Source organism: Salvia hispanica, chromosome 2, assembly GCF_029641045.1.
Source record: "Salvia hispanica isolate PSC_SH4W2 chromosome 2, Shi_PSC_v1, whole genome shotgun sequence".
Lineage (NCBI taxonomy): Eukaryota > Viridiplantae > Streptophyta > Magnoliopsida > Lamiales > Lamiaceae > Salvia > Salvia hispanica.
Window position 1 is genome coordinate 60,431,931 of NC_142693.1, and position 18,831 is coordinate 60,450,761.

Sequence of the window (18,831 nt, forward strand, 5' to 3'; positions counted from 1 at the left end):
ATTTATGTGTTTTAATTGTATGCAAACCCCATTCATAACACTTAGCCTATTCAATAGTCTAAGTGTGAGAAGTGAAGGGTTTGCTATGGTTATTATGTTTGTCTTTGTGTTTAATCGTGAGCATGTTACCTCACACTTAGCCTACTGCGTAGTCTAAGTGTGAGGAGTTTATATGTTTATATATCATGTTTGTAAATATTTTGTTCTGTTTTGTACATCTATGTTTATATCTGAAACTCTCCCACTTAGCCTATTGCATAGTCTAAGTGTGAGAAGTTTTTAGATATAATATGTGTTTGTTATAAGTGTGTGTCCGTCATACTAGCCATTCCCACTTTTCACTTCACAGCCCGTATCTGGGGCAGACACTTGTGAAGTGAGACGGGGGAGCTAATGGCCAGTATGACATGTATATATGCGTTATTGAGTCAGTGCATGTTAGTTTCTTTTTAGGGTTTGTTAGGTCTAGGAATTATGTGTTATGTTTTATGAATGGGCTTAAAACTCAACTGCCTCGAACTGACGGTGAGGGGAATTGAGGGAGATAAGACATGCCGGAAAACGGAAACCACCCCCTCCAGTAACCCCTAGTCAGTATAGATGATGCGAGTATGAAGGAAAAACCCAACCCTTAGGTCAGACACGAAAGCCCTCTTAAAAGGTGAGTTAAAGGCCTAAGGTGGAACCACTTTCCACTAAATACTAAAAAAAAGAAGAGAGGCTACCACATGATGTCTAGGGCAAGGTGACCGCGTGTAGCAAACCCTGAAGGCAGTAGGAAACCCCCTCGGAAAAAAAAAATCCCTACCTTTAGAACCCTACTTTCTAGCCTGACTTATGCCCCGAAATAACCCATCAGCCACTGGAACTATGTGCGTGCAAGGCATAAGGCAAGGAGGCAACTGCCCAGGAGGACATACAAAAAGAACCAGCTGAAGAAAAGAAAGAAGGAGAAAATCGATCTGGAATTTCCAGATCCAAAAAAAATAAAGAAGGAATAAGGGTGGCAAAGCCACAAAGAAGAAAATTGAAGAAATGGTCGCAGATACTTGACCACAAAAAGACGAAGGAGGAAGAAGGAATAAGGGTGGCGAAGCCACAAGGAAGCTACTGACCAGTTGGAGGCCAATGTCAGAAATTGTCCGGCCGAAGAAGAAGCACTAGCCAGAAGCCCGAATGCACACAGTTCTCCCTCATCAAAATAAAAAGTTAGTTTTTGAACTTAGAGCCTTAGGGACAACTACCCCAAACGCTACAAGCCACTAGCTCCATTACAAGCCTTAAAGACCTTCGGGAGCTGCATGTGAGATCTGAGTCTGAAACATCTGTGGTTTAGCATTGAGAGAAAACAGTCCTAACATCCCCTGTGAGGAATGAGTGATTGAGTGAACCCAGTGTTTGGCCTAGGATTGGGTGATCTTGACAAGCAGATATACTGACTGGGGAAGAAAAGGGGGGCGGCGGAAGTTCAAGGCTGCCTAAGGCCGGATTGCAGAATGTTGAAGAATGTGGAGTATTTTTAATGCACCACATGGAGAACTTCTGAAAATGTTGAAGAATGTGGAGTATTTTTAATGCACCACATGGAAACATACAAGGGTGAGCGCGAAGGTTGTTGGAACTGTGGTTTAAAAAAATCAAGTTCAGGTGTTCTCTAGAGCTTGAGGGCCAAGTATTGCTCAGCGTTGATGTTAGCAAATAACAGCCATACAAGCTTCAACAACAAACAAGTTACCGCAGCATACTATAAAGAGGAAAGCAATAGCCACCATGTAATAGATGTTGAGAAAATGATTGCATCATGTTTAAAGAAAAAATGAAGATTTTAGCAGATTAAGTTTTGATATATACATTGATCTGTTTTGAGCAATTGAAAATAAAGTACTTCGCTTATTAATTTTGTTCTATATTAGATTTAAATGTCGCATTGGATAATAGATATAGTTCATTGGGTAGTTAATTTGTAGAATGAAGTAATAAATTATAATAATGAAGTGGAAATCTATAATAATGAAGTATCAGACTTTTATTATGAAGTATCTATTCACTGCGTTATATGGGTTTATGGTTTAAATTTAATTGCTGTGTTATTTGCTCATACAAATGAAGATTTTTGCAGATTAAGTTTTGAAATATACATAAATCTGTTTTGAGCAATTCAAACTAAAGTACTTCGCTTATTAATTTTGTTCTACATTAGTGATAAGTCGTATTCTAAGCCTTGGTTACTGGTCAGTATGTTATGAAATACATGTATTATCTGCAAAACAGTTGCTTAAGTGTGCAGGATTGAAGGATCCAAGTCAGTAGGTGACGATTCGTGTGACGCAAGTGAAAAGGGCACTAGAAGGGTGCGATACTGACCAGAATGCATGCCAGAGAAAAGGCTCGAGATGGAGAAGGGGGATAGCTGGGATGATTATTTTACAAGGGCAAAAAGGTCAAAATGCGGGAGAAGTCTACCCTAAAAGCAAGGGCAAGCCTCCCTATAAAAGAAGCCATTTTGGAGAGAGAGAAAGAGTTCGGTTCGGAGTTTGACAATCACACTTAGTAGAATTCTCTCTAGAAGATCCATCCTTCAGCATTATCTTACCTCTCGTTCCTCGCCACAGCCATGGTCACTTGACGTCCAGAGTTTGCCGGAGAAGTCATCAGTCCGTCGTTCCAGCCAGTTATCGTAGCAGTGTAGTAGTATCATTGCCCGGAGTGGCACAAACAATCTTAATCGCTTTCTTAGTTAAAGTTTACTTGTTTTCATCAACTAGTTATTCTGCAAACACTCATCGTTGTTGCTCTTTTGAAGTACTTTGTTATTTTCCAACATTTACGTTATGAAGTTTCTATTTCGCATGTCACTTTGGTTTGAGTTTGCTTCATTCTGCCTAGGGAAGTTAGATTTAGTTATTGCTTTCAATTTCTAAGTGTTTTCTATTCGGGAGTTGTTGATTTGAAGTTGTAGCTAAGTTAGTCAAATTTTCGTGCATGAGTTTCTTTTCTGCGCCGTGATTATCACCTTGCATGTCAACCAGTAGAAGTAAAGTTGCAGTTACCGTTTAATTTAAGTTTAAGCATTTTAATCGATGGATCTTGAGTTTGAATGCATGAATCTGAAGTTTAGTTATGGTGTCTGTGTTCATATGATTTTCGTCAATACTTGGTGAGGAAGAAAACGTCAAAATCAACTTTATTTGGTCTACTTTTGCTTTTAAGTTACTTTTTACTTTTGTTCCCTACTTTTCAGAGGTACTATCCAGACTTGTCAGAAAGCCCCCAGCCATCAGATACACTTTGTTCTCTAACTTTCCTCTTTTAGTAACTGTCTACTTTCCACATGTCTCTGATACACCTTGTCCCCTACTTTCACGAACACTCCCACATGTCTGTTATTTTCCCGCCTACTAGTCAGTAGAGTACTACCTTATTTCCTGTCTAGGTAAATCTCAACCCAAGCGTGGTAGCTAACCAAACACCCAGGAAAGTTACCACAGTTATCTAAACGTGTCCATCCTCGTGGGATTCGACCCTTACCTCCGCTATACTAATTAGTAAAAGTGGGTTGAGGAAATTTGTTTGAAGTCAGGTCTCGGTCGTCGTATCAACGACTCAGCTGGGTCGGGAACCTCTTCCTGATCAGTTGGATACACTCCAATTCCATATGCGAAACCATCGAGGACAGAGAACCTAAACACGACCCCTTCAATTAGATTTAAATGTCGCATTGGATAATAGATTTAATTCATTAGGTAGTTAATTTGTAGAATGAAGTAAAAAATTATAATAATGAAGTATCAGACTTTTATTATGAAGTATCTATTTAACTGCTGTGTTATTTGCACATATAAATGAACTAAATATTCTATTTAATGATATAATTGTCACGACCGCATTTTTGCTAAGGATAACGAAAGCGGGTAAATCGCGACTAATAAAAGGATTTAAAGGAATTAGGAAGAAATGGAAATGGAACGTGCACATTGAAAAGTCAAACAATATCATAAGATAGGATCCAAGTATTCAAATACAAGGATTTAAATGACAATAGCATTTCATCAAAATGAATCAGAGTTACGATGTTGAGAGTTTACTATTCTCTCTTAACAAACTGCAGCGGAAAAAGTCCAGAGAACGACTTCGTGTATGAAGACACGAAGCGTCGAGAGATCCACACTTATTTTCTTAAGTAGCATCGACTCTGATCAGCACGCCTCCGCCCTTTTGCTTAAATCTGAACGTTTATAAATACATGCAGGGCTGAGTACAGGAGTACTCAGTGGCCACATGCCGAAAACAAAACGTACAGTATATAGTTGTCATCCATCCACAGTATCACACGGGGGTTTTTCTTAAAAGGCCCGAGCATACTAAATTCTTTTGTGAGCTAAAAGTTCGATTGATCAATCTAAGTTCTCCAAATCACTCGCCAAATCTGAGAATCGTGTACCGTGAATGTGGCCACCTTCAGCGGACACATCGCCGGCCAACAGCTGATGGCTTACGGCTCGCGTGCACATTATTCCGAACAGGATTTGTGGTCCTATTGGGAACCGAATTCGTTAGACTCGGGCTGGCATCGCCAAAACCCGCGGGCTACAACCCCAACAGATAGACCTCAAAACAAACATTTTATGGCATGACAACAACTTTAAAATAATCACTGCTTTATTTTGACAAAATGATTTTTCATAACTTCAAAAGTATTTTCTTTATATCCACACTATAGTACTGGATATTAAAAGAAAGCCCACCTGATATGCTTATCTCCAAATAACAACTCTCGTGTTGGCCTCACTTTGCCCTCGAGCAAAATATCCTTTGAAAATAAATAGCGTAGCACGCTAATTAGTACTTGAAATATTTCTCATGAGAAACAATGCATGCATCCTAATGGATAGCACCTATATCTTAGTCTCGGCTTATAGGATTTCTAATCCTACCTCGGGCTTCACTACTTCATAAGGTTTGATTATTCACTTCACTAATTTCGGGGAAATCTCTATTTTCTCGAAGATAATCACTTGGATATTTATTTATTACAGTATGGATTCATGGAAAATCCCTCTCTAAATCCTTTCTTTGAATTTTCTTAAGGCTGCCCATTCGCTCCTCCAGCTTCAATAGTTTCCATCTTCGGAAACTTAGTAAATTATTTGGAAACTAATCATTTGAGCTCCAACTCAGTCCTTAAATTAATTCCAATCCATCCTAAGTAATTCTTGGCCCAATTGTTAAATCTTGGTTCATGCTCTATTCTCTTTTAAAACATCTCGGCCCACTTCCAATTAGTTGCAACAGTCCAACAAGCAAAACTCTTGGCCCACTATTACTTAAATTCCCTTGAGTCCATTTCCACAATTAGACAAGTCCATCCACCATACTAATTAATACCATCCAAACTAAATTGATTCTCGGCCCAACTATTTAAATTGGGCAGCCCAACTCCTCACTTTTGTTACTTAATTGGAGCTTCTACTTACTAGCCCAAATAACGTTTAAATTTCGCAGTCCAACTTCTCAACAAATTAAATGGCCCTCTGCCAATTGATTAGTTAGTCCATGTGAGGAAAAATAATTTCACTTGGCCCAATTAAAGTAACTAGAGTGGCCCAATTAATAAAAGTCCAAATATACTCCTTCCTCCATCGGCTACTATACTCCCTCTCAACACCAAATTCCTTATTTTTTAATTCTTTCCTAAATATCCAATTAGAAATTCCAAACTGATAGAAAGCAGCAGCAGTTTCTCCTCCGCCAAACCCCTCTTCTTCCTCCGACGAATTCACGCCGCCATCGCTCCCCTCTCCGGCGAATCCAACCAGATCGCCAGAGCTTCACCAGCGCCAGCCGTCTCCCGGCTCTCACTCCTCTAATCCTTTCTCAACTCGATTCACACCATTAATTTCCCAATTAGAACCCTTAATTTGGGAGATGCAGCGCCTACCTCCGCCTCTCTCTCCGTCGAGTTTTTCTCTCCCGACGAAGTCGCCGACAGAGAAGGTGTCGCCTTTCACTCTCCGTCTCCCTCTCTGTTTTCTTTTCTCCGCCGGGACTCTTCCTCCGGAGACCGCAGCGCCGCCACCGAACAAGTGTCGGGGAGCTTCTAGCGCTGCGTACTCTCTCCGGCTCTCTTCCTCGCGCGTGGGAGTTTCGAGGTCCGCCGTCGCACCCACGCCGCCAGCTTCAACGGGCAGAGCCGCTGCCGGTGCCGGTGCCGCCTCCGGCTTCCGTCGAGCTCTCCTTCCTCCGTCGAGCCTCTCGTCGGCTGCAGGTCTCCAGCCGTTGACGAGGAGTTTTCCCAGCGCCCCTCGCGATGGCCTCCGTCGAGCTCTCCGGCGCTCCGCCGTCGCTCGACCATCGCCAGACAGTTCCACGTATACTAAGCTAAGTCTTCTAACTTAGCTATTTTACTTAGTCCTCTTAAGGGCAGTAGCTATGTGCTAAGTTCAAAGTTGGATTCTTGAGATGAGTTCTCATCCTTAACTATTACTTGATGGAGAGAGTTCTCTTATTTCTTTGAAAGGTGCATTGCTATTGTCTTATGTTTGTGAGCAGCTTATCTCTTATTATTGCAAGTCCTTGGGTGTTGATGTTGCTGGATTCCATCGTTGCTTGGCTAACCATGCTTTACAAATTCTCACTAATTGTTGAGGCTAGTTCTAAGTTCTCATCTAGAGCTTGCTATGTTGAAATCTATATGAATGCTATTTACTTAAAGGATGTTGGGGAGAATTACCTTGCTTTGGTGATTCCTTAATTGTTGGGCAGCTCAAGAGCTTCCTCCCTTTCCTCTCATTCCTTGCTACTCTTTGCCGAGAAGTTTCTAAGTGGTAAAAAAGTGAAGCAAGAGGTGTGGTATGGCTCTTTATATAGCCAACTCTCTTGGCTTGTTGGGGAAGATACCAAATTCCCCTTTGAGCTAGTTGTTCACCTCTCTTTTTGAATCTTGAAAAAGGCTTCCTTGCCTAATATGTGAAAGTCTTGGAAGATGTTATACTTGGTGATCAAGTCTCTTAATTGATCATGTGGTGGAAAAGGATTTTTCACTCTTTAGGTCAAGGGGATGACTCATCATTCTTTATCCAATTGTGATTACATCCACTTTGGGAAGATTTGTGATATCTCATTCCTTGTCTCCTTGCAAACACTCTTGCAAAATCTTTAAATGGCTCCTTACCATTTTCTTGAATAACATTTTCCCTTGGTTTTTGTTGAAGAAGGAATCTAACTATTTTGGGAATTTCCTTGGCAGGTTAAGAGACAACTCATGCTATCTCTAGGAGACTACTAATTGACCTCTTGGCATGGAGTGGGGATCAAGAATCGAGATGTGTGTAGAGAGGATCCTCAATGAAGATTTAGCAAATCCCTACTTTTGTTTCTTTACTTCATTTAGCTTTCTTAGGAAATTTCTTTTGTAAAGTAGATATATCTTCTCTACTTGTTCCAGCACCAATATCCATGTAATCTTTTTCATGAAAGGTAGTTCTCCTATATTGTAAGGTATACCTCCAACCTTTCTTCTTTTGAATAAATTCCAATAACACTTGCACACCTATTTATGTGAAATTCTTGGCATTCTCCTTTCTCTTCCTCCAACCATTGTAGTTTATAAACTTGAAATTCCTTACACTTTAATTCCATATGGTATAAGAACCAAACATAACTTAATTCCTTTACTCATGATAAAATCAACTTAACATAGATTCAATCATCTCTTCGTCCAATTTTTTTTTTATACTCCAAAAATCTATGCAAGAAAACTCGGGGTGTTACAATAATAAACTCATATCAATTAATAAGCTAATGATCTGTTTTCATAAAAAGTTTAAACTAATTCAAATTCAAATTATAAATGAAATAAGAAACTACGGGTCTGAAGTACTGAACTTAAAAAATGAAGAACAAAACATATTCCACTGAAGTAATAAACAACAAAACAGAACTACTGTTAGAGAACAAAACAACAAGCATCAACATTGTTGTTTCCTCTTTTTCTTCTTCTTCAACTCCTGTATCTTGTCACAATTCCTTGAATCATGCTGACCAATCTCGCCACATTTTCCACATTTCCTTCCAGGCTTCGACAACTCTCTTATTTCTTTCTCAAGTCGTGAAAGACGTCGAACAGAACCCTTGGTGCTGACAACATCAGGTGGATGAACTTCTATTTCACTAGGGACTTCTGAGCCATAAAAATTCTCAATCATCTGTCTCTTTTCACTTATAGACAATACATTTCTCTCACCAAGTACTTCTTTTTCTCCCTTCAGCCATAATATGTCTAGATGCACGAATTTTATCACCATCTCCCTCTATAAGTCGTGCGATATCATAAAAATCTGCATGCATATCCCTGTATTCCTGCTTCGTCTCATTCACTGCAATAAATGACTCAATATTATCATCAAAACCAAAATGCACAGGCTTGACAAATTTAGACTTCAACCAGCGTCCTCCATGTAACTCATCAGGGACTAACTTCAATTTTTTGTTTCTCAAGATCCAAAATATGTGACTGCAAACGAGCCCAAGCCTCTCAAACATCATACAACCACATGCATATGAATCACAAGAAATTGAGTATGAAACTGTCCAGTTCTTTGAGAACTTATCATTCAACACATAAATCTCATTCTCACCAACGGTTGACACTGTCACCATGGTGACATTATCGACTGCTTCCTCAATCTCACTCTGAATTAGTTTGAAACCACTGTCACTGTAAATTGTTGATGCATGCTTCTCAAGAGCCGAATTTGTTTTCAAAGTTGGAATTGTATTAAAATCCAAGTATTCAAGCCTATTATTGTTGCTCCTTTGACCATCCAATGCATTGTTGTAATACATAAGAAATTCAACAAGTTTAGATCGAGATTTGGAGTACCTCTTGAAGAATATGTTCTGAGATTCAGATATAGATGTGGTCTTTATCAGTGAACTCATTGGAAAATCCCTAAAATATGCAGGAACCTGTAGTTCATCAAGTAATAAAAATACTTCATTTATTGTCTAATATACTTCAGCAGACAGAAAATATGTTTCCAAAGGAGGATACGTACCCAATATTTTCGTGAGTCAAACATAGAGGTAAACCACTCATTGTCCTTAAGCCCATATTTTTCCATTACATTATTCCAGGATTCTTCAAATTCTTCAGGCTCTATCAACTCAGACCAAACACAACTATTTAACTCCTTTTTCAAATCTTCATTGCCAAGTTGACTCTTTGGTAACTTTTCCACAACTTTAAACATGATGTGCCACATGCACCATCGATGTCTTGTATCAACAAGGACTCTTTCCACAGCAACCTTCATTCCCAAATCCTGATCAGTAATGATCAATTTTGGTGCAGAACCCATGCATTTGACAAAACGTTCCAACAACCATGAGAAAGAATCGGCATTTTCCTTAGATAATAAGTCTGCACCAAATGTTACAGGTCTTCCATGGTTGTCTTTTCCTGTGAACGGTGCAAATATCATGCAGTACCTGCATTAAATCAATTCATCAAAAAGATTCAGTAAATGTTATGCAGTACATGAATTATAAGTTAGTTCATTCTGTTTAGTAAAGACTTCATCTTGTCGGAGTTTTACTACATTCAACTAAGAATTCTAAATAATTATGCACTCAATTCATTAAAGTAGACTATTAATTCATTATTGACAGTTACTAGTACCTAAAGTCAATGTTTCATGCATATGCAAGTTGATCACATCAATAATCATTTTACTATAAACAACATTATAAGTTAGTTCATTCTGTTTGGTAAATACTTCATCTTGTCTGAGTTTTACTACATTCAACTAAGAATTCTAAATAATTATGCACTTACTTCATTCCAGTAGACTATTAATTCATTATTGACAGTTACTAGTACCTAAAGTAAATGTTTCATGCATATGCAAGTTGATCACATCAATAATCATTTTACTATAAACAACATACTTCATACCTGTTAGTTGAATAGGTTGTGTCAAACGATACTATATCACCGTAGAGATGGAAATTCTTCTTAGCAATGGGATCACACCAGAAAAGACGAGTGAGCCTATCTTTGGAGTTCACCTCAAAATCATAAGTGAATGCCGGACAATTCTCCTTCTTTCGGCTCATTTCATTAAGTATCATCTGTGCATCTGCCCCACGAGTAAATGCTCTCAAGTCGCGCCTATAGTTTCGAACTTCTACAACCGTACACCCAACATAATCCAGCCCACCAAGAACCTCATTCAGCAACTTAAAAGTCAACGTAGGACCTATGTTTGCACTTGCACAATCTAATATAAATTTCTGATGCATTAGATCAATGTTGCGATTTAGCCTCATGAATCGCCTATGGCGTCCCTCAACCATATCATGATTATGTTTTTCTTCAAACTGTTTGACAACATAACCAATTCCCTTACAAAACTTAATCCCAATTTTAGACTTGCAAAAACACTTCCTAGAAGAACGTCTGCGTTTTGACTCATGCCCTTGCATTTTATTTTTCTTCTCACCTTCTCTACTGCACACAACATATAACCATGTGACAAGATCCCCCTCCTTCTTTGATCCATGTTTACGAGTGTCAAACCCAACATGCCGTGCATACTTATTATAGAACTCGGTAGCATCATCAAGTTTAGGAAAAATCTGTCCTACATAGGGCTTTAGTTGGGATGGACAGTCAGGTAGGTATGACACTGATATAAAACATGCAAACTACTGTCAGTGGAAAATTAAAACAAACAATTTATGCCTATAAATTTAGCTCATTATAACAACAGTTTAGTTCATTTAGCTGTTTTATTACTTCATTATAACAACAATTTAGTCGAATTAATGGCATACTTTAATGTGCAAACAACACATCAGTTAAAGATGTTACTTCATTATAATATTTTATTAATTCATTTTAACAGTGATTTACTTCATTATTAATTTCAGAATTTAATATTCAATAAGAACAAAAGTTCAGTTTTAATGGTTATTACTTCAGGATAACTTAATTTTACTTATTAAGAGTACAAATCGCATATACACTACAATAATATCAGAATTTAATATTCAATAAGAATAGAAGTTCAGTTTTAATGGTTATTACTTCAGGATAACTTAACTTTACTTCATTAAAACTTAACTTTACTTCATTAAGAGTACAAATCGCATATACACTACAATAATATCAGAATTTAATATGCAATAAGAACAGAAGTTCATTTTTACTTGTTATTACTTCAGGATAACAAAACTTTACTTCATTATGAGTACAAATCGCATATACACTACAATAATATAAGCATTTAATATTCAACAAGAACATAAGTTCAGTTTTTAGCTCATATTTCCGACCATTTACTTCATTATTAATATGTCTACACTACAGACATGAAAAACATCGAAAATAACACATTGCTCGATTGGAAAAAGTCACGAACCTTCAACTGTGGTATTATCTAATTCTGGCTCTAAATCTGAATTAGAATCCGTATCAAAAAGAGATCCTCCTGGATTAGTAAGATCATCCATAATCGATCCAGTTGAAGTAGATCCTAATCCGTCTTCAACCTCGGAATTTGTTGATGTAGATCCTAATCGGTTGATATTCTCCATGAGAGTCAGAATATTGCCAAATTGAAGCAAAACGCGATGGTGAATCAAAGGCAGTTCGTAATTTAAAGTAGAACGCGATCGTTCGTGGAAGACATATTGAAGAAGATTGTAGAAGAACTTGATTGAAGAATTGAACGCGATCGACGAATTGAAGAACTTGATTGAAGATCGTGGACCGCAGATCGTGAATTGAACGAGAATTGAAAGAGAATTGAAGGAGAACGACGAATTGAAGATCGTCGACGGCCAGATTGTGAAGGAGAACGTGATCAGCAAGTTTTGCATGTTTTGATCGTAATTTGTAATTTCCTAAAATACCCCTCAGCAAGTTTTAATTGAATAAAATTAAAAATAAATTGTAAATTAATCCTAGCCACAAGATTAAGAAAATGGAAGGCCCTAAATTAGTTTCTAGTTCGGCCCTTAAGAATGGTTCGACATTGATCACAACTCCTGTATTATGTATGCTTAGTTAAGATCATTATATTTGAAAATATTAATTGCATGATTTTTAATGTAAATAATTTAACTAATTACTTAAGAAATACTACTAATATTTTACGCAAATATAAGAACCGTACTTATATTTACTTAAAGCTTTCTTTTGTTTTATCTTTTTATTCTCAATAATAGTTTTTGAAAGTACAAAAAAATAATAAGAAAAAGGAATAAGTTGTCACAATATTCATATCACGACTAATAAGTACTATACAATTGCATAGTTATAATAATTATGATGATAAATATTTGTGATTATAGTAAATTTATTATAACCTATAATCATTATAGTTATAAATTTTAATAATTTAAACAAAATTGGCTACAACTGTAGACCCAATTGATTTTAATTGGTGATTTGTTGATTGATTGTTAAGTGAGATATCAATTCATTTTAATTTATGGGATTGATGAGATTTATAACCATGATAGGTAAATTGTTAATTGGTTGGAAATTAATGAGCTTTATGATTGCCAATTTATCAATTCATTCTTAATTTATGGGATTAGTGGCAAAATATATTTATTCTCTTCTTAGTAATAAGAAAACTAAATCGATCTTTTCTAACTGAATACAACCACTTAATTTATTTTACTTACCAACTCTCGAAAACTATACATATACAAATGAAAAGATAAATGTATATAAAAGAGGTTTAGGCAGACCCTCTTTTACATTTAGGTAATAAATTGATAATTTAAGGGCTAATAAATTGCTAACAATTTTGTTAGCAATGCAACGAATTGTTGCAAAATTATAGTTCAAATTTAGAGAAATGAGGCTGATTCATAGGTAAATTGTTAATTGATAGGCAATTAATGAGATTAATGGATGCCAATTTGTCGATTCATTCTTAATTTATGGGATATATTTACTTTATTTAGTGCTATCTTCTTAATAATAATAATAATAAAAATTAAATCGCTATAATCTTTGCTAACTATACAACCACATAATCTATTATAATTACCAACTCTTGAAAACTATATATATAAACGCGTATAAAACAGGTTTAGGCAGACCCCCTTTTAGATTTAGGTAATAAATTGATAATTTTAGGGCTAATAAATTGCTAACAATTTCGTTAGCAATGCAACAAATTGTTGCAAAATTATAGTATTGGAAACGGTTTATAATGGCTGGATTTTAGGGATATTTTCCATATTTTTTGACATACTATCTATAGGTTATAATACCTAGAAATAAACGACTACAAATAATAAACGTGTATGTATGATAGATATAAAATCAGTTATTATCTATTCCTATAATTATGTGTCTCGCTATATTATAGAATTCAAATTACTATTATGTTTTGAATTTACAAACATAATACTAACATTAAAATTTGAACATAGGTTATACGACTGTATTCATGTATCCAGTTAATATATATGAAAATTAATTCAAAAATAATTACTTGAACTAATTGATTTTTAAGTATAAATACGCACCTCAATAAAAACTATACTAATTTTAAAAGTTATACACGTATGAAATAAGCATGCATCTAATAATACTTTAATTGACTATGTATAATGCGAAAAGTAATAAATTAACTCAATATATGCATGCAAATAATTGTACATCAAAAAATAAATAAATTGAAAATATAAATTCTAAAATTAAATCCAATCAAAATTTGATATTATAATGTATTCAACAAATATTCATAAGTATGACTGAAATTTTTTATAATTGAATAAGCAACTTATCTGATCTCTTTGTTTTGTACATTAATTTATAAGAAAACTAACACGGAATTAATAAGTTATAGTGAAGTATATTTAAATTTTAACCTAAAAAATAGCTAACTGGTAAAAAAATACACACAAAATTATAACTTTAGATCTTTTTATTGTCCATATTTTGTTTCACTCATATCATAAAACAAATTAAAATTTGATTTTTTGATGTGTTAATATTAATAGTATTTTGTTAAAAATATAGTAATAATTTACTTAACAATTTTGATTCAATATAGTATTATTAAACAGATGAGTCAAAAACCATGTTATTATTTTGTAATCGATGTTCAACATATGTTCCAAATATTCAGAAATGAAAGAAATCAAAAAAAAATTCGAAGTAAAAAAATCAAATTAAAATTATAAAATTCTTAAAATTAAACCTTAAACATATTTACTATTATCATATAGTATCAAATTTTAATTTGTTAGATAACATAGTGAATTGAGCTAGGAACTCTAATATTTTACAAATAGATTAAAAAATATTAATTATATAGCTTTAAAATGTTAAATAGATGGGTTAAGAACATGTAAATACTTTAAATGTGGTTCGACTATAACATTTCAAGAATTAAAAATAAATAATTTAAATATTTGTCTAAAATTCATAAATCAACGGTATACCCCATCAGTATTCATAAACTACTCATCATATATCAAATTTTAATTTGTAGCATGTTATAGTGAATTGAGCTAAGAATTATAATATTTTACAAGAAACAAATAAAACAGTTGCAATATAGCTTTAAGATATAAAATACGTGAGTTATGAGCAAGTGATTATTTTTTAGAACGAAGTTTAATGCAACGTACTAAAATAAGAACTTAAAGAAATTAGAATTTTGGAAAGTGAAGAATTAAACTAAAAACTATGAAATCCTAAAAATCAAAATAATAAATTAATGGTTTTTATTTACAATATAATACTAATATTTTAATATGTTGCATGTTATAATGAACTAAGATAGGAACTCTAATAACTTAAAAAGAAAAAGAGAACATATTAATTTTATAGTTTTAATGTATAAAATAGGTGAGTTTAAAATATATAATTAGTATTTTTTATAAGATTCGATGTAATGTTTCAAACATCAAGAATTTAAATAATTTATATTAGAAAGTGAAGAATTAAAATATTAGAAATTGTTAATTAGAAGTATCAAATTTTAATTTATTGCATGATATACGGATTGAGTTAAAAGCTATAATATTCTGAAAATAAAAAGAGAAAGTATTAGATATATAGTCTTAAATAATAAATATATGAGCTAAGAATATGAGATCATTTTTATTAAAGTGACCATACCATTCCAAAATTTAAGAATTTATAGAAATTAATATTTTGAACGGAAAATAATGTAAATTAAAACAAAATCAAACCGTAAACTCAATTAGTATTATTGCATATATAAAAATTTAACTTCTTCCATGCTATACCTACATTGACCTAAGAACTCTGATATTTTACAGAGAAAAATAAATTATTAACTTTATAGCTTTAGTATTAAACAAATTAGTTAAAAAAATCTGTTTTTTTATGAGGTTTGTTAATAGATAAAGTAGGAGAGGAAAAAATTGAGAATACATTTTTATAAATAAAAATAATATTGATATTAACCAAAATAAACTTGACCAAAAGAAAAAGTAGTACTCCATAAATTTTATATTTGTATAATAGTGAAATTATTAAACTTTTTCATACTATTCATTCTTACACATTAGAAAATTTTTAGGTATTCAATATACTTTTTCTTATAAATTTCTGAAAGATTTAATTATCATAAGATTCACCCAACTTTGCGTAAATATGCTATCAACATATATTTCCCATGATTAAGGTATTCTAATTCATGACCTCATTTATTACTCCTTATTAATGGTTTAGGGGCAACAAGGTATATATACAAAATATAAAAATAATCAAAAACTAAATATATGGTGAAAATTACTATTATATCCCCATTATGGCATTATAGCTTAGGGACATTATGTCCCTAAAACATTTTCTTCTAAAATATTTTCATATGTAACTGCCCATTACAGATTCTTTTATAAAATGTGGCGAATGATATATTGTTGAAATAAGATCCTAAATAATTTAATTATGAATCCCACGTTTACATCTTCACTTGAATTATGCATAACTAACTTAATTATAATTCCACATTTATAAATGCATAAATGTGAATTAACTATTATATATTTAAAATATTGCCCAGAAACTTATAAATATAATCCCTCCGTCGCGGCGAGCATGTACATGGACATTAGGGTGTTTGAGCCCATGCCCGAGCCCGAGCCCGAGCCCGCCTGGCTTGATTCGCCGCGGTCCCTTGCGGCCGACGTCGTGAACCGGAAGACCCTCCGGCACCATCGGTTAGCGTGCCCTCTTGTGAGGTGTTGCCTGAGCCGCCCTCACTAAACCCATGGCATCCTCACCCGTCTTCCTCAAGATAGTGCTTGGCGGGTAGTACTTGTCGAGGAAGGCAGCTACAATGTCCTTCCATGTGGAGACCTTTTCTATGGGCATACACTCAAACCACTCTTTAGCAGAATCAATCAATGAAAAGGGAAAGAGTCTTATCCTTATGGCATTGTCATCGACACCATTCAATTTCGAAGTGTTTGCAAGTTCCACAAATTTGGAGGGGTGGCGGTTGGCATCCTCTGGGCCCTACCTGCAAAAGGAGTTTGCTCGACCCTTTGTATAAGGGTCATGCGTAATTCAAAATAGTTAGCGTCAATATGAGGATCTTCTGGAAAAGTAATCATATTCCCATGATTGAACATGTTCATCACAAGTACTAATTCCTTGTTCTTCTTTTCTAAAGCCTCGCAGGCTGCCCTCTCCGCATCTCTCTCGTCCATCAACATCTAGACCATCTCCTGCAGGTTTTCGAGGTCTGTTTTGTCACCCATTGATCATGTGACTTTTGGCTGTCCTACCATGATCCAAAACTTTAGCTACCATGACTTTTAAGTTAATTAATTGATCTTACTATACTATTTTGCCGCCGTAGATTTTGCGTTTCTAAATTTTTTCACTTGTCTTCTATCATGTCCAATTTTTACTAGTATTTTGTTATCTTGACTTACAATATAACCATTTGAATAAAATGCAATAAGTAGTTACAAAATTTCATACTATCATAAAAATATTTTAAACAAGTAGAAACAGAGGTTTGGTTTGAGCATGATGAAGAGATCTTTAAGCCGCATTAATCTTGTGCGAAGCGGGGCGGGCCAAGAGGTTGGCGGCCCAGGCAGCAACGGCAGGGCGCATGTGCAACAACGCCTTAACCTTGGTTTTATGCAAGTTGTAAAGGATGGGAATGTGGAGCAGATCAGCCAAGGAGAAGTCATCGCCACCCAAATACTTGGATTTTCCCAAACGGGCCTCGTAAATGTCGAGAACCGTCGTCAGTCCCTTGATCGGCTATTTAGGGGCGTTAAACTGCCTTTGATTGTTAAAGTAAATATTTTTATTGATAAAGTAAACAAATAAATATTTTTATGAGTAAATAAGCATAGATAATATTCGTGGGCTTGATTGTTAAAAATTTGTGATGAAAATTAGCATAGATAACTAATGGGCCTAACCAACAGAATTTGTTGATCCGCCCAATATTAAGTATGCTCGTCTTAGGTGACCCTGGACACAGTTACCAGTGTAAGGTCCATTTATATTTTTCATATGGTAGTAGGAGTAGTAAAATAGTAGTTGCACAAATTAGTGATTAAATTATGTCACAATTTCATAAGTATTAATATATGTGATTATAACTTCAAAATGACTAGGTTGATAATAATATGAGGGCACTATGTAAATCTTCTTCTTGAATGCAAAGTGTTCGATGAATCACTTCTGTCGTTTTGGTTTGAAAATTTAGATCAAACAAGACTTTTCTATTCATAAAAACTTAAAATGAAAGATTTGATTACTTTCTTTAGTCCAAAGATGTCTGACGATATTTTTAAAGTCCAGGAACCATTTTCGTAGTTCACTCTTTTTTATAAAACTTTATACTATCTCAAATGACTAAAAAATTGTATAAAAGCATTATTAATTGCTTGTGGAGTTTCTCTCTTCCGTCTTCATCTCTTACCAACCATCATTTTTATAGTGCATAATAGATTTGTATCTCCTTCATTTGCTATGAATTACTCCTCTGTCCCACTAGAAATGAAACGTTTTCCTTTTTGGATTGTCTCATTAAAAATGAAACATTTCTTAAAATAGAAATAAGGTTATCTCTACTTTTTCCCTCTCTCTTACTTTACTCTCTCTTCTTTAACTCACAAAACAACATTACATAAAATTCTGTGCCGAAAAGCAAATGTTTCATATTTATTGGACGGAGGGAGTATAATTTAAATTTAGCACAACTATTAATTGATAACCATGCCTCGATAAGTGATAAGAATTAGTGGTGCCAATGGAAAATTAATTCACAAAAATTAGCAAGCAAGAAGAATGAAACAAAGCATTGAATCACGAGAGATAGCTGCCAAAAAAATTGAATAGTATGAAAAATTGGCAGTATTTAGTGAGAAATGTTTGATACTTTGATAGGATAGAGATGAAAGAAGAACAAGAAAATTAGAAAAATTTAACACGGAAGTGAGTGAAATTTTTTGACGTGAAGGTGGAGTATTAGATATGAATCATGATCATGGAGATTTAATTGGGAGTTTTTGGCGTGGAGGTGGGAGTATAGATATGAATCATGAATATTGATCATGAAGATTTAATTTGATATATTTAAATATTAACACTAAAGTTTTTTAAGTGAGTTTTTGACGTGGAGGTGGGAGTATAGATATGTATCATGATCATGGAGATTTAATTTAATATATTTAAATATTAACACTAAAGTTGTTTAAGTTTTAAATATAATAGAGGATAATTCAATAAATAAACAATATAACTAATAATAAAACTGATTTAAATTATGTGCGAATATCTTTTCTCTTTTGTGTTAT

At 34.3% G+C, this 18,831-nt stretch overlaps 1 protein-coding gene across 1 annotated transcript; it reads right to left on the minus strand.

Moving 5' to 3' along the window:
- Nucleotides 1-7,967: 7,967 nt before the first annotated feature.
- Nucleotides 7,968-10,562, minus strand: LOC148932822 (protein FAR1-RELATED SEQUENCE 5-like). The gene is made up of 5 exons (XM_089065244.1): nucleotides 10,503-10,562; nucleotides 9,956-10,380; nucleotides 9,057-9,489; nucleotides 8,250-8,967; nucleotides 7,968-8,179 (listed from the first exon to the last, which is right to left on the minus strand). The coding sequence occupies exons 1-5, from the start codon at nucleotides 10,560-10,562 to the stop codon at nucleotides 7,968-7,970; spliced, it is 1,848 nt and encodes a 615-aa protein (XP_088921370.1).
- Between the last annotated feature and the right edge of the window lie 8,269 nt (nucleotides 10,563-18,831).

Coding starts and splice junctions, on each gene's coding strand:
- LOC148932822 (XM_089065244.1), bottom strand. CDS start 10,562: ATGGATCAAAGAAGGAGGGGGATCTTGTCACATGGTTATATGTTGTGT. Junction 9,490..9,955: donor ACAACCTATTCAACTAACAG/GTATGAAGTATG, acceptor GATTTAATGCAG/GTACTGCATGATATTTGCAC. Junction 8,968..9,056: donor TTGACTCACGAAAATATTGG/GTACGTATCCTC, acceptor GATGAACTACAG/GTTCCTGCATATTTTAGGGA.